The sequence below is a fragment of the Falco cherrug genome, chromosome Z (genome assembly GCF_023634085.1).
Source record: "Falco cherrug isolate bFalChe1 chromosome Z, bFalChe1.pri, whole genome shotgun sequence".
Taxonomy (NCBI): domain Eukaryota; kingdom Metazoa; phylum Chordata; class Aves; order Falconiformes; family Falconidae; genus Falco; species Falco cherrug.
In genome coordinates this window covers 1,630,565-1,652,658 of record NC_073720.1, presented here as the reverse complement: position 1 = coordinate 1,652,658, position 22,094 = coordinate 1,630,565, and the positions used below count along the sequence as shown (strand labels likewise).

Here is a 22,094-nt window from a genome sequence, read left to right as displayed (position 1 = left end):
CCACATGAATGCCTCTGTGAAGTACTTAATATCTTCCGTGGATTTCTCTGCTCCAATAAAAAAATGTGCAGCTCTACAACATCACAGCTGGTCAGACAGGGAAAGGAATGCCCCCTGCGATGAGAGACAGAAATTTGAGAAATAAGAGGCACCTCTTGGCTCACGCGGGTTGTTGAGTGTGGATAACTGGCTAGCTGAAAAGGGTCACATAGACATAGTCCAGCTGGCTGGACAAAAATGCACATCGCTCTCAGCTTATCTGAAGTAAAGCAAAAATACACTGTCCTTGGCTGTTCTTGTTACACAGTAACAGGAAGATCGCGGTGGGAAAAGAATGTTGCAGGTGGGAACAGATAACTGCAAAAGAGAAACTAGGGGCAGGCTTGATATTTAGGCAACTAACCAATAATGAGCTTAACTTTTGTAATATGTATGAGCTAATTATAACAAGGCATAAAAGGTGACTGTAAGGTACAATAAACGAAGTCTGCTGATCACTCATATTGAGGGACTGTGTCTTCCCTCCGTCGCGACAGTTGAGAGCTGGCAGTACATGGGGAATACGAGGGGGCACTCCACCTCACCATCCACGGTACCACCTTCTGCAGACAGCAGGTGACCCCGAACCAACCAGTGACCCACCAGCCCACCCCACTCACCTTCTCCAACCTCCAGCAAGGTGGTCTGGCTGAAAGGTGATCAACTTTCTCTCTACACAACAATTAACTTACCAGGAAAGACAGTTAAGGGCCACGGCAGGGACATGAGACTGGGGAAGAGATGCTAGGGAGTATCTTATGCTAATATTTTTTACTACAAATTCCCCCTGAGACAAATGTCAATGTAATCATTCAGAGACTAAAATCTGTCTGGAGACAGGAATCAATACTTCTGTTTTAAGCCTCATTCACAGAGAATGAGTACGTGCTAAAACAGTTCATAACAGCTTGGGTGCTGGCAGTTTGTCATCTGTCAGCACATGATTTCAGAAATATTTCTTTCACACCCTGTACAAGGATATGTATGAGATGGCTGTTCATTATATAAGTATGAGAAGACTCGTTTTATTTTTTTTATTATTTATTTACAAAAGAGATGAAGCAAACCTAGACTGGTAAAGGTTATCTGCTGAGCTGCGCATGCGCTCAGAAATTTGTTTTATATCATTTCATGCTGCAATAAACATTATTCCATCTGCAGGAGACGGTGTGGGTAGGCTCGAACTTGTCCCTTAGCCTGAAACTTTTCTGAGGGCATTTCGGCATGCAGGCGGGGCAGTGCCAGAGGGAAACGTGTGGGAATCACACCTTCTTCAGCCTCATGCTAATGCCATTCCCTGCTTTGGTTACTATCCCAGTTCTAATTCAGCTGCATGAGCAGCTATCAAGTAAAAAATGACCCACATCACTACCTGGAAGGGAGCTGTGGGGCTGCAGCAGAGGGTGGGACCCGGAACCGCTGACAGGGTCAGGCAAGAGGTCTGATCCACAAGGTGTGCTTGCTCCCCAGGGGCTTATTTTCCTCTAATATTTGTAAATCACAGAACCAATTCCTTGGTCCTTAGGTCGTTGTAAGAAGGTGCACAGTCTCTCTGGCTAAGCTGCGGTGATTGCTGGAAGTTTTAGGGAAGGTAAGTACCATAAAATTACAGAAGAATAACTGAACAGGAAAAAAAATACTTTTAAACAGAAAAAAAGCTCCCAACATTTATAGACGAAAAATCTTTACCTGTTTTGTTTATGACAATCTATCAGCAGAAGCATGGAAAGCTGTATGGGTACGAAAACAAACGCAGCCCAAAGCAGGAGAGCCTTTCACACGTAGGTTTAGGATGACTGAGTCTGTGAATTTGCTTAGAGTTGGATAAACAGCATTGAGTAAAAGAGAGGAGAGATTTGGAGGTACCACACAATTCATTTGGGTATTTTTAACCAAATATTCTTTGTTCAGCAGAAAAGTCATCTTTTAATTTAGGTGGGTTAAACTTTTTAAAGGGCAAAGCCACCTGGAAACAAAATGTTTTGGAGCAGAACGCCTATTTCTCAAGCAAGAAAAATATATTTTCATTGTGGGTCTGCTCCACGTGATTTTTCCCTAACGTTTCACTTTACTTACCAAGCAGTTAAATCTGTTTGCAGAGGCTCAGCAAAGACTTTGGTTGTCAGAAAATATTAAGCACTTACCCTTTAAAATACAGCAAGCATAAGACAGTGCATCAGTTCCTTTGGTGGCCTTGGCTTGGCTGCAGCTGAATTCCTGAGAACCTCAGCAGACCGTGGAATACCGGCTGCCAGGACATTCCGATTTCTGCAGCTCCCTGCAAACTCAAAAAACAAATGAAATACACCTCCTGCAGCAGCACAGATGCGTTGCAGGGGCTCCTTCCAACTGGACGTGTCAATGAAATGATCAAAATCCGCCTAAATCCCGGCCACCCATCCTGTTACACAGTCACAGTGCAAAGAAGGGCAGTTGCCGGAGCAGGTTTTAAATGTTGTTACATTTTATTCTTATTCTGGTTCGGATTTAATGTGCAATTAATTTTTTTTAATTGTTAATGTAACAAATTAAAGTGTTTGTGGCTGGTTTCATCACCCTCTCACCCCTGCCCCGGGAGCTTCTACGGCCCTGGGAGCCGTGGGAAGGCTGGGAAGGGGGATGCCGGAGAGCACAGGTTGGCTTGATTTAAATCAGAACTGCTTCGCTTTGCAACGACTTCAGAAATAACCTCAGCTGAGCTTGTTTAGAGGCAACAGATTTATTTTTTTTCTCCCTGGTTTCAAAGGGCTGTGAATCAGCCTCCCTGTGCACCGCAGTAAATATAATGGAAACGGTAAAGCCTTCTATTTCTCCAAATGCCTTTATTTTTAGACTTCAAGGTACTTTGCATCAAATTCACCAAAGGGCCAAGGTCCTTCAGTGGAATTTCAGTGGAATGGGGGACATTTAAGCCCAGAGCTGAAGCCTTTGGCATATCTGACCACCTACCTACCGTCCTCCCTCCTCCATGGATGCTTGTGTAGGGAACCGCTTGCCAGCTTTCTCACCTCGGACTCAAGACCACAGCCCACAGGGTGATGCTAGAGTGGGCTTATGACTTCATTTCCACAGCTGGATTTAGGCGGCATGTCCCAGAATAGTCAATACACAGGTCACAACAATCAGACAGCCGTAATACTGGAAAATACCGGAAAATACTGGAAAATAGGGGTGGTCAACACATCTGTCTGCATGTATCGCTGCAGGTACTTCTCCACGGGCCACCCCTGGGAGCAGCTATCCCTGCCCTGTTTCTCCAGGTGCTCTGCCTGCCTGTGGACAGGATAAAAAAAAAAAAGAAGAAAAAAGGGAGGGGGGAAAAGGGAGGGGGAATAAGGGAGGGGGGGGGAAAGGGAGGGGGGGAAAAGGGAGGGGAGAAAAGGGAGGGGGGAAAAGGGAGGGGGGAAAGAAGGGGGAAAAAAGGGGAAAAAAGAAGGAGGAAAGAAGGGGGACAGAAGGGGAAAAAAGAGTATTTTACTCCCCAGATCTCTCTCCCGATCCACAGGCTCGTCTTAAGTGGATTCCATGCCGGTGGGGGGGGGTACTGGCAGTGCTGCAGGCAGGGCTGGCAGAAGCGCTGCCCGTTGGAAGCCTGAGATGAGTGCTGCCCGCGCTGCCCGCGCTGCCCGCGCTGCCGGGGGTGCGGGCATGGGTTGAGCTGCACCGACCTCTAGAGGCTTCGGCCCCAATTGCCTCCATCGCAGCGGCGTTTTACCGGTGGTGGGAAAGGGATTGCAGGGGATGGAGAGGGAAAAGTGCCCCTTCCATCATTTTCCTGCTTTTTCTCCCACCTGCTGCCCAGTCTGGCTCCTGCAGGGCTCGGGGAGGCAGGTCGGGGTGGGTGCAGCACGAGCGGAACGCCCGGAGCTGTGGGTGCTCCATCCCCAGCAGCACCCAAGGCCAGGCTGGGGCTTGGAGCCACCTGGGCTGGTGGCATGGGGTGGGACTGGGTGGGCTTTAAGGTCCCTCCTGACCCAAACCCTTCTACCATTCGATGATGATTCTATTTCACTATGACTTTGTTGCACAAATTGGGGAATATCTAAGATTCCCCTAGGGAAACCTGGGGACAAGCAGCCACCTGAGATGCTGCAGGTGCCTGGACTTCTTGTCCAGACAACGTACTGGTATCTCATTGGAAAAAATAGGTACCACCCCTACCCACTCCCGGACAATCTGTTGCCACACATCCCTTTTTAAAGCAGATTTCCAGTTTAGTCTACGTGGTTGTAAGCATTCAATCAATTGCAGGACCAGCACGTGACTGCAGGTTTGAACATGGGATGTGGACCTCTCATCCAAAGCTGCGTGACGCACCTGAACCAAGCTGCTAGCGCTGGAAGCTCATGGAGGATGCAACCAGTCACGCAGCGACAAAGCCAGCTCAGCTTTAATGGAGAAGTCATTAAACTTTTGACAGAAAAGCTAGGAAAAAGCCAGTCCTTCCAGTACAGATATAAAAAGGAAACCTTGTGCCTAGGTTCTTGTAAAGTCAATGAAAAAGCAGATGCTCATTTCACTGAGGTGTATTTTAGCAGAGAATTTTAGCACCCCCACAAGATTATTGCATTATTTTTAAGCAACAGCTGCCTCAAAAGAGACATGATGGGAAAGGCGAAGCGTACTCACGCACCAACACCTCTCGTGCATCCCTAACACCCAGTCCTTTGCAAAGATGCTGTTCTGAGGGTTCTCTGGAGGGCACACAGTGTCAGTGACATTCGCTCCATTACACGGCTTACGCTTTTTTCTAGAAGGTAGCGATGTATTCTGCACCAAGGCTTTTCTCAAGCTGGCTTTTGGACTTAACCTCCAGCAAAAGCACAAAAGAAGAAGAAGGGTGAGCTGCGCATTCTGCTGCCCGAGAAATAATTCCACCTCCCTGAGAACCCCAGAACAAGTTATATAATCGAACTGCTTTATAGAGAGTATCTGATGTTGTTTCGGTTGTATTAAAGAGGCTGCTTCAGATTTAAAGATCATCTTAATTTCTCTTTAAATGTGCCCAGTGAATCACGCTGGTCTGCTCCTGCAAGCAGAGTATGTGCATACCCATAGTACGCAAGTACCCATAGTACGCACAGTACCCAGGTCTGCAGCTACCCATACAGATGGAATGCAGCCACTTCCAGGCACAAAATGCACTATAAATATGGTATTCAACAGCTACAAGGCCTAATTTAGAGCCTATTTGAGTTTCTCCAAGGACAAAATGTTAAGGCAGGTAATGTAAGCAAAATCGAACCAACCACGGGGGTGAGACCTGGGTGAGCGGTGGTCGCAGGCAACTCTGCTCAGCAGCCTCCAGCGTCTCCAGGGAAGAACTACAAACAGAAGATGGTGGAACCTGTTTGGATCTTCCTTCATTTGAGGACCCTGACCAAAACTGCTGATCTCACGTTAAATACTAGTTATTTCATGTGGACACCTTTAAGGGTTTGCTTTACATCCTCGATGAGGACCAGGCAAGAGACAGGAGGGGGAATCCCAGTGACTGAGGAAGGGAACTGTAGCAACTAAACAACATGCATGGTTGTAAATTGTATTTGTTACCAAACAGTTCAACATAAAGCAGCGTGTGAACACATCCCCGCTGGAAGGAAAATCAGAATGGAATGTTGCAATGCGCATACAGCAGGAGGTGTAACGCTCTGCCTGCACGTCCTGGAAAAAGAGACGTTCTCCTAATCTTGGAACCACTCTGACCTGCCAGGCAATTTAATTTTTAAGGCTTTCGGGAAGTGAAGCAAACCTGCTTGGCTTTTTTGATTATTTCTCAGTTTTCTGATTAACTGTGCAAGCCCCAACTCACTTCACAACAACCCTTGCAGTGCCCTAGGCCACCCTGATGTCCTCCCTGCTTTGTCTAGGTAGACAGAAACAAGCCCAAGTTTGGGCACCTGCCGCAAACTGCGCTGAAGACACTTTTTTCTCAACAGTCTCCCTTCGACCTCAAAGCAGAACTCTGTCGAGTCATGCTGGCTACTTATTTTTAGCAGTCATCTTTCTCAGAGGAAATACACAATTGTACTTCACCTTGGCTGAAAAATCCATGCCTGCTACCGAGTTCTGACAGATTTCCTGAGGCAGTGCTCTGGGCAAAGACAGTACTTGTGGATAAACGCCTCTCCCAGCTGACCCGCTGTCTGGCCCAGGGAACACTGAAATATAAAGCAGGGACACCGACTCTATCCACAACACAACAGCTTTTCAACTGCTTGGAATATAATCATTTATTTATCTTTACAGTGATGACGGAAGAATGTACAGGTGTTTTCACCCATAGGTATAAAAATCTGTTTATATACAGAGTCACAATAATCTTTAATTGGGAAATCATTCTGTTCTCCTGATCCATTCTTACCCAAAACCACAGGAAAAACAAATTTTTAGTACAGGCAATATAATTCCAGTAGGTTTGCAACCTGGCATCAAAAGCTCAGCTTTAGATTAAGGGTAACGTTTGATACTTAAAAAAGGACTTTAGAGTCATAGGACACAAAATAAAGTTGCTTTTCAAATAAGATATATACATCAAAAATAGGAGTCTAAAAAAGGCATTGGTTTTAATGCTATTAGAAAGCTATATAAATGTGCATGGGTCCATTTCTTCTTGTAACGAAAGACCGAAGGAGAAAGTGCCTCTGTCTTTTCGGAAGTTCCTCCTAGGATAAGTCAGTTAGAAGTACCTGTAAAAGAGAAAGAAATAACCCCTTTTGGAAAAGTACAGGCTGATGGTTGCAGCAATTAGAACGACTTTGTTGGAGCAGCTACAGCTCTGTTTCAGCTCCATATTAAGATCGCACCACAAATAATTCATAAGTGGGTAACAAAAAATTAATACCAGGTAGGTAGCTGCTCAATTGTTAAGAGTCCCGCAGATGCCTGGTTAGTTTTTCATTAAGCACAACTCGCATACATAACGTGCTTTTAACATCCAGTCTCTTGCACCACACAGCCTCCTGGCACATTACCCACAGCCTTACATCACTTTCTGAATTCTTCTTTTTAAATATAGCATAACGTGTACAGGAGAAGTTTCTCAATACAAAAAGATCATATTGGAACATTAGTATGTCTAAAGAAAGAAAACCAACACCAACTTGCATCTTTCAAGCTATTGTACATTAAAACTTACCCAAAAATCTTGCTGAAGTCTCTAATTAAACCCAGTAAGGCAGAAAAAAAAGCAGTTTTATAGAACATAGCCAACACGTGTTCATTTGCATGGACACTAGCTATGTACACGTAAATAGGTGATGAGTTCACAAGTTGATGAAACTCAAGGTCTACTGCTCCACCTGATTTCTGCAGAGAACCACAGTACCAGTGCAAAAAGAATCACTTCTACAAACAGCTTTATGATTCACTTCTACAAACGGCTTTATGATTCCATTGGAAAAAAAGTATTTTATGCTAAATTTAAAAAATTCAAAACAACAGTTCAATTCTAAAATGGCAAAGGTTTTAAATGTCACATCTTCAAACAACGTTCTTTCTTGCCTTCCTTTAAAGTTATCCATAACTAGAGTTTTATAGGAGAAACACTCAAGGATTAAGACTTTAAGAGTAAATAGCTATAATTTAGAGTAATTAAAAGATTCTAGTAGCCTGGAAAACATCAAGATTACCAGCCTGTTAACTGGCTGGTAAACAACACTGGCAAATAGCTCTTGTCCACAACTTAAAGATCAAAATTATGTTGCATGGACATTGTAAGTAATAAAAATGACTGTGCATTAGAAACACGAGTATTCAGGGGCTGGTGGGTACATTATAAATACTTTTTGTTTCTAATTATAAGAATTCACTCAAGCAACACACCCGTGTATTTGAAACAGTAACCTGGTGTCCAGTCCAGATACCAAGTGCAAAATAATACCTGGCTGATGGTTGCGAATCTTATCGGCTTACACCCTTCTTTTGTAATTACCGTTCTGTGCTATGGGTCAAATACCAGTATGAATGCTCTGCAGCCTTGCTAAAGCAGGTCACAGTCTGGAAACTTCCATCCTACATCTACAGGTTACCACAATATTCACAGCTGTATAAAAGTGAACTCCTTTGTACCTGCCAAATAGGAAATACATATATTCTTTCCCCTTGTGGGTAGTAACTTCATAACAAAAAAATGAAATTAAGTCCTTTAAAATCACACAACCATCTCCAGACAGAATTCTTAGTTGTTAAAACTTCAGCTAACTGCTTATGAAAAGGTCAGATCTTAAAGCTGTGCACTTTCATAAACGAGCACTAGGCACTCAATGGAAACAAGAGGATGAATTACCATTCTTCTGCAGATGATTACAAAAAAATAACATTTTTTAGAGAAAGTTTGGCAAACCCACAGATCACTATTGAAAACAGGTATAAGACACAAGAATATGCCTTGGAAAATTAATTGGTAGTGCTATTATCCATTTAAAAATAAATAGGAAAGTTTCAGGAACTTGTTATGCAATTTTATGAAATTAAATTTTGCCAAACAGAAAAAGGCCGGTTACTTTGACTGGTTTACCCCAGTTTCACAACAAGTATTAAGTGCCAGAAAACACACCTGCAATCATTTCTAAAGACTGGGTCTTTGCTGTGGAGGATGAAAAACACTGTTTTTTTCCTCCCAGGTGATCTGTGTAGCATTTGCTGTGAGGATGTTCATGTCTACAGATGCAAAATCACCCTAGCGCTCTGCTGCTAACAGATACCTGCTGCTATCACCAGCAAGGCAGCTATCGCCTTGGGAGGAGAAAGCAGGACTGCTGGTGTGTGATACACTACTGTCCACCGACTGACTGCCCAGGCACTGCCAGCAGCTGAAGCAGGTAAATGTCCTCGTGCCCCCAGGAGAGCTGACTCACCTGATTTCTTTTTATGCTTCATCTCCATTATCCATTTCTACATCTATATCTTTCGTTGTATCAGCTGCTCGTGACAAAATGTCTGCCATTAGTGCTTCCTCCAGTTTTTTACGCACTTGTTGCACCCGCTCTTCTTGTTTTCTGAAAGGAGAAAAGGGAAGAAGGCACAGAAACGTCACTCCTTCAAGTATACTATTAGGCTGGGAGCATAATACTTGCATAAATGACTCAGGATTGGCTTTTCAACTTTTATTTTAACTTGGAACAGAATACAAAAAAATAGTTCTAGTCAGAAGGGACCTACAATGATTGTCTAATGCAAGTACCTGACCCCTCCAGGGCTGACCAAAAGTTAAAGCATCTTATTAAGGGTATTGTACAAATGCCTCTTAAACACTGACAGGCGTGGAGCATCCTGTGTGCAGAGGAAGAACCTCAAGGACCTTCACTGATTCCATTTATTTACTCTTTCCGTTTATCTATTTAATTACTCCTACCTATCTATTCAGTCTTATCTGCTAGTCAGTGATGCATTTAAGATGGCAGCAGCTTCTGCTGAAACAAAGGTTTGTTTCCCTGGGGAAAGTTAATTCAAAAATACTACCTCAATATCAACACAAATTTAAGATATTTTGAATCATTGTTTAGTTTAGAAGGTAGTATCTAGCTTTCAAATGTTACAAGAAGTCCTCTTTCCAGGTTTTCCCCAGAGAACACAAATTTTGCATCAGACCCAGGGTGTTTTTTACATGACAATCCACTTGTTCTATCAATTTATGTTTTCCGAAAAAGAAAACCTTTAAACAAAATACACACTTACAAATGGCAAGAACTCATCAGAAGCAGGCACAGGAAAACATTCATTAGTGCCACAAACTCCCTGTGGCTATTCAGGACGGCAGGACAGATACAAAGAACATCAAATCCTAGAAGAGCAGGAGTGATATCCCATGACCTCCACAGAAGCCTCTGAGGAGCACCAGCCTCTGAGGCTATTCAGTTCTACAGCTGCAACCACTACCAGCCCTCCCTAAGTACTTCAGAGGAGGCTGTCTGCTTACAAGAGATAGCAAAAAGAATTAAAAAAAAAACAAAAAACACCAACAAAACAAGGTAGCAGCTCAGTACAGAACATGTCTTCTATCTTCCAGGTGTTTTCTATCCTTGTTTTCTATCTTCAGTATACAGCTTACTGTCCCAGAGCTGTTAACTTTCAATGCCTAGAGTGATCTTTCAAACCCTGGGGCAGAGAACTGAACAAAACCAAAGACACCTTATCTTTTGCAGAACCTGTGACAAAGGAGAAATAAAAGTTTAGGGAAGCAAATTCAGTACTTCTTAATTGAATGAAAGTGATTTCAAGAACACACATGAACTGAAATACAATTAAAAAAAAAAAAAAAATCAGTACTAAAAACTTGTCACCATCACACTGTTGGAATACACTGCACACTGGAAAATAAATAGTTGAAGTATAATTTATTTGCCCCCTTTTTGGCTTCACGACAGTGGGATCTTTCCACAATCCCCAACCTACAAACTCCATTGCAACAGGCTTCAGACTACAGCCACTGACACCAGCAGATCCCTTCCCTTGATTCCTGGTGGTTCCTTACTCAGGGCTAATTTGAGCTATGATGGTAACTACGAGCACGTAACAACAGCATTTTTTAAAAAGTGCCTAAATGATCAAATCAGAAGAAGAAAGCTGCTGGAGTATCTTTATAAAGCTTTCCATTAGAGTGCAAAGAAAATTCCAGTAAATTAAAACACAGGAAGGACACTTCCCTACTCTTACACAGAATGGATTAAGAATGAAAGGTAAATTTTCCTTGAACACGGTTCTGGTCACTGGGAGTTTTAAGTGTATCTCCTGGAAAAGCCCTGAAGTGTCACATAGCCAGTGAAGATATGGGAAATCAGCAATCCTCCCTTTGTCAAAAAAGTCACAGGGCATTTCGATAACCTTGCCCACTCAGTAACCTGAATTGAGCCACAAACAGCTGAGGTGGGAGAGAAAGGAGGCCCCTTCCAGGCTGTGAATATTTCATAACCTAAATGTGTATCACGGAATGCACTTCACAGAAAGCACACAAGAAGTTATTCTGGAACACCTTTTCCTTCTTCCTTGTGGCTACAAGGTCATTCCCTGCTTTGCTCTTCAATGGGTCTGGTGTTCAGGCACGGAATCTGACATAAAGGCCAGCAAAGTACCTTATATATCAACTTTGAGGAGCTGGGCACAAAACAATCATAAGCTTTATCACCTCATTAGGCTCCTTATTTGAGATCTTCTTTTAAATGCACTTCACTATACTGACGAAGTTTTGAAAAACACATGCATAACCTCAGCCTGTCTTCAATTTCAAAATCATTATCCTGATGTGACAAGCCCCTTCCTAGCACCTCGGACATAGAACCAGAGTATTTAACTCTCACAATACACAGAAGTGACAGCCAGTTTTCTCCATCTTGGACCAGCTTCTGTTACTACGGGCCCAAGTTCCCTATTCATGGTATACGTGACCTTCTCCAGAGGTTACTCCTAGGTCTTGCTTCCCAAACTCAGGGGAAGACATAGCTTTCACCAGTTATCTCATTTCCAGATTTTCAGCCAGCTAATTGATCTCCCAGGGAGCAGTAACCAAAAAATAATTCACAACACTCCTGGTCCTGAAGAGTCTGGTCTTCTAGGAAACAGTTTTTAAGTATTAAAAACATAGCTCTTTATACAAGTAATACGATTTTTAAAGCACAGGAACTACCAAGAGCAAATGTTTAAGAACCAACAGCAAGAAAACACTACTAATAAGAAGTGCTCATCTTTAACACTAAATAAAACTCTAGGGCTTAGGAGTAGCTCCACTCAATTTGATTCATGTGACTTCTTATGCTAGTTTATCACGATAGTATTAAGTAAAAATACTTTAGCCCATTAAGTCAGCAGGGTTAGCAACACTGCCAGGGAAGGCAGCCACACACAAGTGCCCACTTTTTCCTACTAGCCCTCAGCCCTTCAGCTCCATAGCTCCCTGGCACCATCCTGCAGCCTGTGCTGATCCTTCTCACCTCCTCAGCTGCATCACTTGCTGCTAAGCAGCTCCCTGGCCACATGCGCTTTTCAGCCTTCCTCCCAGCAAGACACAAGCCTCATCCTTTAGTTTAAGAACTACTGTCTTCGAAAGCAAGCTAAAATTAAAGACACTATTCCTAACACAGAAATTCACAAAGCCTCTAATTCCAATTCCAACCATATTTTCAGGGGAGAACTGCTTGACACAACAGGATTGTGTCTAGCTCTGCATTCAGATGATTTCCTTCTGCTTAGCATGATTTTATTTGTCCTCACTACTTGTACTCTTCTCAGCCCACAGAACTAACCGATGTGTGCATGCTTTAAAGACGTGTGATTCCACACTACTGTATGAAATCTCACTACAATACTGTGCCAACCTCCCCTCTGGCTTCTCCCACCATTTTTTTATATTGCTAAATCTATTTAGGCTCCATTTGATTTAGGTCCTTATGTGCTGGCACAGCAATATCTACTCTGTCATCAACATAAAAAATGGGTTCAGATTAGATGGGAAAAATCCACAGAACCAACTTGTGCTTGTCTGAACATCAGCTCTACCTCCCTTTGTGTCAGGGGGGAGGTAATATTCCTTTTCCTGCTCTTCCAGCACATTCAAATAAAGTATTTTTTGGACACACTCTAATCAAGAACCATCACGATAAGTGCTTATAGTAACATGTACTCTGTTTTTATGAAAAAAATACTCTAGAGCTTCTCAGCAGCAGGCATTACAGAAGTCTTCCACCAACCAGGTCTGAGATGCACTGCTGAAAGGAGAATTATGTTGACTGTTATTTGTTGTATTATATTGAACTCAGGTTTAGGGGCATCTGCTAACTCCCTCACACACACACACCTCTCCAACACATCTTTCCCATCTCCTCCTCCCATCTCAGCAGAAATTAACCACTGTTAAGACAGCCTATTCTAAATGGTAACTACAGAAATCCTCACATGCCTAGTTACTGTGCTTTCCTGACATACACTGTATTAAATTTGTCTTTAGATCTGGGGGCAGAAAGTTTATCTCATAGCAAAGACTGATAAGGATTATTTAGGGTTTTGTCTCTCTGCAACACGCATCACTTTACCTTACAATTTTTTTATTCCTGAGGAAAGCTCAGACTGAGGAAACACTCTCGATCTCATTTTCTTTCTCTGGCACATTATAGTTCTTGTGGCTTTGGTCTGCCACATGGAAATTGAGATTTGTATAGGGTATTGAGGAATCTGGTGAGGAACTAAGCTACAGCTGACTAGCTTGGATCAAGCATACAGGTTAAGATTCAGACTTTATCAAACCCATTCCAAAAAAGCATTAGACTTGAATTACTCTCCATTGCTGTCTCATGGTAAACACAACTTCAGGCTTTTTTGACAGATTAACAGCTATTTTGTCTTACCCACTACTGTGCAGAGCATGACACAGCCAGATTACAACCAGTACTACATTAATTGTTATGCTTTGGTAAATTTAACAGGTTATGATTACCCATAAGAAAAAGCAGAAGTACCACTACCATGCTATTTGAAATGTCAAGATAGCTGAGAAAGCCCAGGAACAAAACTTACTGGGTGCTGCTCAGCAAAGGACCTAGACTGAGCAAGACAAATGGCTGTTGAAAACTCCAAGATGGGATTTTCAGAAATTACTTACATGCTTTAGGAAAAGAAATCCCCTGAAAACTGTAAGCTTTAGAAAATCCCACTCAAGAGAGAGACACTTGAAAAGAATGACAGACTAGACTATGAAGCAGAACAGAGCTGTAGTCAAAAATGAATTTTATAATATATTGCAAAATTTCATTCACCTAAGCATAACTGGAAGAAACAATCCACCTATTTGTTATTTGCAGAAGATACCATTCCCCAGTTCATCCCAAAAGAGAGAAACTGGTTAAAGCATTTATCTGGCAGAGACGTAAAGGTTGTCAGTCTTAGCCCTTCATGGAAATGAAGGCAACTCAATAGTGCAGTTGCAAAGAACATAACCAGATGCTGGTCAGGAAAGAAGCTGCAAAGCACAGTCTCAAGAGAAATGATCTCACAGACGCAGTATGGGAGAAGACAGTTAACAAGGAATTCTAAAAGCCTGCCTCGGGAGGTTAAGATTTGGATGTAAAGACCACGGAGAACCACACCACACTCATTTTACTACTTACCCTCCACAGGACTAGCACTAAGAAGTGCAGAACTATTCAGGTGTATGCCACAACTTGAGAAAAAAGTAGGCGTTTGTCCCTAGTGATCAGGAAGCACGGCTGTTTCTTAACCATGCATTTATAGCAGGTTATTTAATGTTTTCCCACTGAATGTGCTAAACCAGAAGAGGAAATTTTGCATTTTACCCTGACTATGAAAGAGATTTACCATCATTACATGACCAGGAATACTTCAAGTTAAACATGAGTTAAGCTGACAGCTATTTTAGTAGATATAAACAACTGCAACAATCTCCCTGAAGAATCTGTAGTACAAAAGAACATATGCTGGCACCTGACCAGATATCCCCAATGGCAACCCTTTCCTTACCATTATGTAAGTTCAGAAAGCAACTGTACTGCTTTCCTTAGTGATAACAACAATACAAAGAGTATCCTGATACTACTACTTCGTGTTTTCCGGATGGTCTTAAAATGAAAGTCAGCTTCATACAAACAGTAGAAAAAAGTAACTTCCAAGAATGTTTTGGTGGTGGTGAGCTGCCTAAGAAGTCATGAATCAGAACAGACACTGAACTGGCAGCATATTCACAGAGGTATTGCTGCTCCAGTTCAGAATCCATGTTCTTCCTGAGTTGCCAGCACTGACTTCTAATTCATTATTTACTTTTTTTAGAAACAGCTGAATGACTGATAAGACAAAAAAGGAATTTTATTTCAAATAAATAAAAAATGTTGTCAAATGTGCTAAGAAATTTTCTCATGTTGCCCTGTAACTTTTCGTAACAAAGCAAGAAAGCTTACCTTTTGAAAGCATTTCAAGTTAATGTTTAAGAAAATAAAGCAAAGTAAATCCCTAAGCAAAGCACTGGGAATTGGATAATTTTATACCTTAACATTAGATTTGCAGAAGCTTCAGCTAGCCATCTAGGGCTTAGAAAAGACTGTGTTAGTAGTATACTTTGGTGCTGAGTGCACCAAGTTGTAAGATCCAACTTTGGTCTTCAAATTCCCTATGCAATCCAGAATTAACTAAAAATGTGATACTAAAGGCAGTGTTCATCCCATATGCTGATTCATGCTAAGCAACGCTAAAAAGAAATATATCGGATGACAGGCTTATGTCCCATGTCTTGCCACACTCTGGCAATTAGTCAGTGCAACAAGAAATCTCTCTCTTCACTCAGTCCTAACTTTGAAATTCAGTGCTGAAGCCCCTGCTTTTAGCACCCCCAAAAATGATTAATCTTTCTTTGAAAAGAAAGTTAACAGTACAGCTATTAAAAAACAAAACCTTTGCCCCTATGTGAACAGATCTATCCGTGCTCTTCATACCATATCCTAATCTCCCACTTCAAGAGGGTGTGTTAGCTGCAAAGCTATGTGCTATAGGGGGATATTCTTATTCTCCTTTGTTGAAGTACTTACTTTTTAACCCAGAACAATAAATTTACTTGACCTAACCAGAAAAGGGAAGGAAGAAAGCCAATACTGATTATGACTATAGCTTAACGTGTAGGGCTCTCTCTTGGGAAAGAAAATGTGAATTATGACTCATACCTTGGGGAATATTTTCTATCACTATTTTGGCCTCAAAAAAACCACGTTTTCATTTTTCCAAGCAGGTGACCTAATCAACAGGTACAAGAAAAATGTTCACGCTTCCCTTATCTCCAGGACTGCACTGAGCCAGGAAGGAATCTACTTTAATGGAACTTGCTTTTTCTTTTACTGAAGACTTCCAGAAACTTACCTAATGTCATCATCTGTGACTATGAAAGCTTTGCAGAGGGGTTGAGATGTATTAAGCCAGACAGCTGGGTTCTTCTCAACAGCTGCAGAGAGCTGCCCCGTGATAGGTGCAGAACTGGTGTGCAAAGCACTGGCAACAGCTGATAACAGGGTATCATCATTGTTACCTGGGCCAACTCCTAAAACAAAGATAACCGAAGAGTTACCATTCACATTTCCTCCGTAATTTCCAGTGCCAGAGCTCTTCTCAGTTTGTAAAGGCTATGTGTACTCATAATGTAACTGCCACTGGATACATGATTGTATAATCAAAATAGTTAAATGCAAGTTCTTAACAATGGCTTTGTAATAGCACAGTTCTCATTTAAATTTAAGTCAGCATTGCAAAAAGCATCTCATTTCTAAAATTGGCTAGGTTTTTTGTTTACAGTAACACTTACAAGATCATCAATTTTTTAATCAAGATGATCACATCACAAACTTATCAGTCACATACTGAAACAGTTTCTTTGCAGCTTCATGGTATTAATCCACACCAGCACAGCCTTTGCTTTAACATGACAAGGTATTAAATCAATTCCGGAAAATGAACACTGGAGATTTTTACAACACTAACATACCCAAGAAAATCTCCCAAGCAGTGTAACAAAGTTGCTAGTTTTGAACTATAACTTGAACATATTTTAGATCAACTTTCACCAATAACAGTGCAGTTCTGAAGTGTGGTTTATATTAACTACATAAATTAACTAAAAATAAACACAGTTTCGGAGACTGAGGTATTTTGTCAGCAAAGAACACTTATAATTTCAAGTTTACTTCATCTGACTATAAAATGAAAACTTAAGAGCATCAAAAACTCCATCCTTTTTAAGCACAAATGACTTTGTGGATCTGAAGCAACAGCAGCAAGTGACCACAATACCTTGAAGACCTTTAGGTAGCTCCATGGATTTTATGATTTGCTCACTGACGTCCGATGCACTGAGGCCTTGTAGCCTCTTCTCCCAGAAAAGCTGAAAAAGAGAAAGCAAGACTGCTCAAGAGAAATAATTAGAAGAATAGAAAAAAATAACAACTAAATCAGCTCATGGAAATAAATAGCATTCGAACAATAAAAGACAGTGCCTAGCTGCTTACAAAACAAGCAACCTGGCAGTCACGTAAGCTACCAGAAAGGTAATATCCTATCTGCTGATGGAGTTTCGGCCATGGAGAACCTGCTTGTACAGAATTATGCAGCATGTGTTGAGACCCTGGAGACAGCTCTGCACGCCGGAGCAGTCCAGCTGCACCAACACCAATGCCGGTCAGCAGCTACGCCACTTCAGACCTACACTGGCCTGATGACCCAGCCCTTCCTGAGGCTGCGTAGATCTCTTGACTTATCTGGAAACAGAATCAAATCTTTCCACTTTTTGTAAGATACGTGAATTAAATTCACATTCATTTTACTTTTTATTGCTTTGTTTATTAGCTGGGAGTATGCTTCCATTTCACACACAAACCTTTTTCTTGACCTAAGAGATTTTTGTCCAGTGATACAGATTTCCCTACTCACTCCTATCTTACTGGTCTGAAGATTCATCCTGAAGTTCTGGGCTGGAGATTAGCCACACCTGCTTTTTAAAATGGCCTTTCTATTTAACAAGATAGTGATGAAAGCTAGTTAAAAAGTTGATTTCCATTCCATGGGAAGCTACCTTGAACAAAAAATCTTAGTAAGAAGGTAAGCAAGATCGTAGCTCTGCAATTTCCTGTGGAAAGGGCATTCAGAAATAGTTTGATTTTTCTGCACTTTTTCTTATTTTTCTGGAGAAGAAAAAAAATACCCGTTTCTTTTCATGGCTGCAAAATCTGAGACATAAAACTAGACAGGCAGTTATTCTCATTCCTAGGAAATTCTTTGTTGCAGCTGTGTAACCAGAAGCTGTAGTTTAAGAGGAGGCTTTTGAATGTCACACTCTGCTCTAAAACCCAAAGTGAAACCACTAGCACATCTTTCATCTTCTGTGGAACCTATAGTGCCAGTCACACAACATCGTAACTGTATCACTGTACATCAGTGATTCTTATTCAGAAAAAAATCACATTTTTTCAGTTACAGAGGTAGTAAAGGCAAAGAAAAGCACAACAAAGAACATCTACCTTAGCATTAAAAGCATACTACTGACTGAAAATAAAACATACAGTTACGCTAAGAAAAATGCAATACTCTCCACGACATGTCCGTACAGCTTCATAAATCAGTTGAATGACACTTGTGTTGCCTGAAGATTACTATGTCATTTTATAGAGATCTAGTTATTTAAGCATTCCTCTCCGGACAACAGGACGCATTTATAATGGAGTTTAGATCTAAGTGGTTTAAAAAGCCCACACACATTCACCTAAGTAAGCTCTTCAGCTCTTTTACAAACTCTGACTACATTTCACACCTTCTTGAGATCTCCGTGATTTGACAGCTTTTTGAAAATACCTGTTGCTACTTGCATCTCATTTTACTAGAGCCACTTAAACTTCAAATGCTTCCTGTAAACTGACTCCTCAGTCTTAACTAGTATTAATTTTCAACGTTCCAACCCAGGTTTGAGCTACATTGTTAGCTGAGTATCAAGGAACCTCCGTTACCTTGTTGAATGTTAAATATTTAGTACCTCCAGCCACTCCCCCCTGCTGTTTACCACTATTGCTAAGCCCCCACCCCAAGAAAGCACTCAAGGTGTCTTACAGTTGCCCTTACAGTTCCGTGGATAAAGTGGCAGTGCCTTAAAGCTGTCTAGAAGGCTAAAGAAATCCTTTGTTACAGAGGCAAAACCAGCAACTCGCTAGCCGAACTCTAAAAGCAGTATCAGGATTCAGATAAATGAAGTCAAAGTAAAATCCTATCAATTCAGTATTTTCGTCACTGGGTTTGCTTCCCATCTTGACAAAGTCTCTAGAAAGCTTACTTATGTTTTCCACTGTTCAAAGAATTCACCCTGCATTCTCCTTTCCTTCTGCGTTTCATCAACTTTTAGAGACAAGCAAAAGGCCCACCAACCCCAAATCCAAGCCATGTTTTTATATGCTACAGGTAAACATAAGAACAGGTCTGTTCATTTGGGATAAAATGAACTGGTCTACAGCAGCAAATGCATCACCAAATACAATCAAACATTACTGGGGTTTGATTCTTCAGGTCCCTACTGGGAAACAGCACACATGGCAGAGGGACAAGGAATCAGGAGAATGGTTTGGTTATAGAGGGTGTATTAGGAATGCAGATCCCCGTGTGGGAGAGAGGGCCTGAAGAAGGACAACCAGCGCATATGAAAGCTTAGAAGATTTGGGAAGTGTAGTGCAGTATTGATTGAGTGTAGCTTCCAAGACCAGGACTCGCTCAGCTCTTTAAGCACTGAATGCTAAGGCAGGGAAACGTCTGTACAACTAGCAACACCTCAGATGACTTTTGAGGTCAGCGTCAGGTAGAAGAAAGCACCTGGCACTTTGACACACTTGTTGAAACAAGATTGAAGCAAAGCATTTTCCTAGCACAAAGCTTCCAGCACCATTATGTATAATTATTTGCAAATCACAATGATTGTGCTTCAAATTCTCATCTCCCCAGATCGCCACCAAGACTGCACACGTCACTCCTACTAATTTTCTGCCCAGAAATGAACTGCATTCCTAGAATTTTATTATGAAATTTGTTTTCCAACCCTCTGGGTTCTTACAAGTTCTCTCTGAAGCCCTGTGTCTTTTCTTGGATTTTACTGAAGATTCTGAGCTGGGCCAGACCTGGACAAGTATTTCCCTATCAGCTGCGCCAGGAATAGCTATTAAGGGACGGAGACAAGAGGGAAGGAAAACTACTAAATATAAATTCAGACACAGCTTTTCTGTTACTTCACTTACATGATGAAGATGCAACCTTTCCACAGCAGCAGAAGTAACTGAAATAGATCATGCAAGTCTTGATGTGCAGAATATCTGCCTCTGAGGTACAGCCCTAAACACAGCTTACGTTATTTAACTTACAACTCTCTCATCATTAGTGAGACAGGGAATAGAAAAAGAGAAAATAAAGCTCGGGTTCAAAGCTTAGCTATGTGCCCCGCTAAGCAGAGAAACAGGCTCCTAAATTAGGAGCAATTCATACAAATCCCATCTAGTTTGGTTGCATCAGCAGCCATAGAGCGTGGCTGGACTTTGTAAAACAAGGAACAGCCCCTCACACAACACAAGCGCCTGCAGATACAGCCAGCCAAACTCAACAAATGACTGCCAGCCACAGAGGCCACCTTCTGCATAATAACCTTACAGCATCTCACCATCAGAGGTTTCCTCGTAAAATGGACTGAGCTCTCCAGCCTGTGCTTTTCTCAGCTTGAAGATGCACTGGTACAGCCAGAAAAGCAAGATACATGCCTCCAGGAAAGAAGCATTAGCAGACATGAGACCCTGTTATGCAGTAATGAGAATCCTGATGGAACCAGCAGAGGAAGGAATGGGAGAAGAACTGGATTTCAAGACTTGTCTTTGTTTTGATGTGGTATTTCACTACTAATGCAAAATGAATAATCGTTCTGAGGATTCATCAGTCAGTTATGGGTATTCATCCTGCTGGACAATGAAAAATGGCTTTATTTCACTTTTGCTTGAAGCAGGGGTTAAGGAACACACATCAAAAAGAAACTACAGCCCAGGTCCTTCATTTACTAATGTTTGGAGCATTCTAGATTAAGAAAGACCCATCAGCCAAGTGCTCCATTTCCTAGGAAATTAATCAGTGTGCATTATGCCAAAAGTGACCTCTTATGCAATAATCTCCTGCTGAGCAAGAAATGTATCCCTTATCTCTCAAACTTACTCTCCAAAGGGCAAGCCTGTTTTTTTCCTGTGACAAGGAGGCCTCATAGGAATGCAATGCCAAGGTCCCCAGGGTGTAGCAGAATTTTCACTTCCTTGTTCTGAAACTCCATAATGGCAGAGCTGTACTACAGCTGTGCTTCTGAGGTTCTTTGTTTGGAGAATTATAAAATATTGCTTCCTCCATAATTGTTTCTTGTCCAAAAAAAGCTATTTGTGACTAATGGTGAACTATAATCTAACCCATAATCTCTGCAAAAACACAATCTCCTAAGCAACTATTATTTCTCATTCAGACAACAAAGAAATGATGGATTAGCCTTTCTATTGCAAGAACCACCATTACAAACATATTATGAGCTGCTCCTTTTCCTTAGATAAATAAAAGTCTACTTGCAGTTGCTCAAGCTCAAGGAAGCCTACAGGAAATTTTTGCTAGAAAGAAATCCATTCCAGTTCTATTATTTTTAAAAGAAAAGCACATGTGTTCTTAACATTCAAACATTGCTGGAGGGTTTCTACATAAATCAAACAAGAACCTCAAATTTCTTCTGCCATTTACTATTTAGAGAGTATTGAAAATACTGTAGATGTCAGCAGACTGATGTACTTGACTGGACACACAGAAGAAAGGACAATGATTCTAGTGTTGGTGAGTTCACAGATTTGTTTACCGAGGTGGTTTCTTCTATTTAGACAGCTACAGATATCCACTCTTAACTTGAAGCAGCAGTCAGAAAAAGCTACCATCTAATTCAGAAGTAGGATCGACACAGCAAGTTTAGCAGCACAGTCACAGCTCCAGGAGCTGCCTTGGCATCTTCCTAGCTCTCTGCAACCACGTGTATTTCCATGCTGCTTACAAGTGCATTATACACTGGTCTCCAAGCTGATGAAAAGTTAGTCATGTCTACACAAAACACAGTCAACATATCTATACTGTACTGCAGACACAGCCAGCCTGCAATTTTGTAACGTTTTAAAATGTGTTTTAAAGGCTAAGTGAGACCAGAATGCCAGTTACCATTTGGGAAACTGCTCAAATGAATGACATTGCAGGCAGTTAAGTAAGGAGATATGATTAAAGAGAGGTCTTTTCAAATTCTCCATGAAAGAATTTAAAAGGAATGAGAATTTCTGCAGAAAACCAGAAAACTTCTTTCCTCTTTATATCCAGTTGCTGAGCTGCTCAGCTCTGCAGCATCCATAATAGCCAATCAAAATTTCAGTGTTCCCTTAGCTGCCTGGGAGAGGGAGATGAAACTTAATCTCATTGGGTTGCTTCCATCCCTCTTTTTAATAATTCTAATAGATATTAACCAAGAAGCTTAAGTTTTCCAACCCTGTTTGAAT

The 22,094-nt window shown here is 41.5% G+C and overlaps 1 protein-coding gene across 1 annotated transcript in view; it reads right to left on the bottom strand.

Annotated features, from left to right (window-relative positions):
• Positions 1-6,254: 6,254 nt before the first annotated feature.
• Positions 6,255-22,094, bottom strand: part of MBD2 (methyl-CpG binding domain protein 2) — a 40,377-nt gene continuing 24,537 nt past the window's right edge. The window contains exons 4-7 of the mRNA XM_055698478.1: positions 16,813-16,903; positions 15,889-16,066; positions 8,898-9,038; positions 6,255-6,728 (exon numbers count right to left, since the gene is read on the bottom strand). Coding sequence (XP_055554453.1) covers positions 8,909-9,038; positions 15,889-16,066; positions 16,813-16,903 — 399 coding nt within the window. The 3' untranslated portion in view covers positions 6,255-6,728; positions 8,898-8,908. The remainder of the gene's footprint in view (positions 6,729-8,897; positions 9,039-15,888; positions 16,067-16,812; positions 16,904-22,094) is intronic.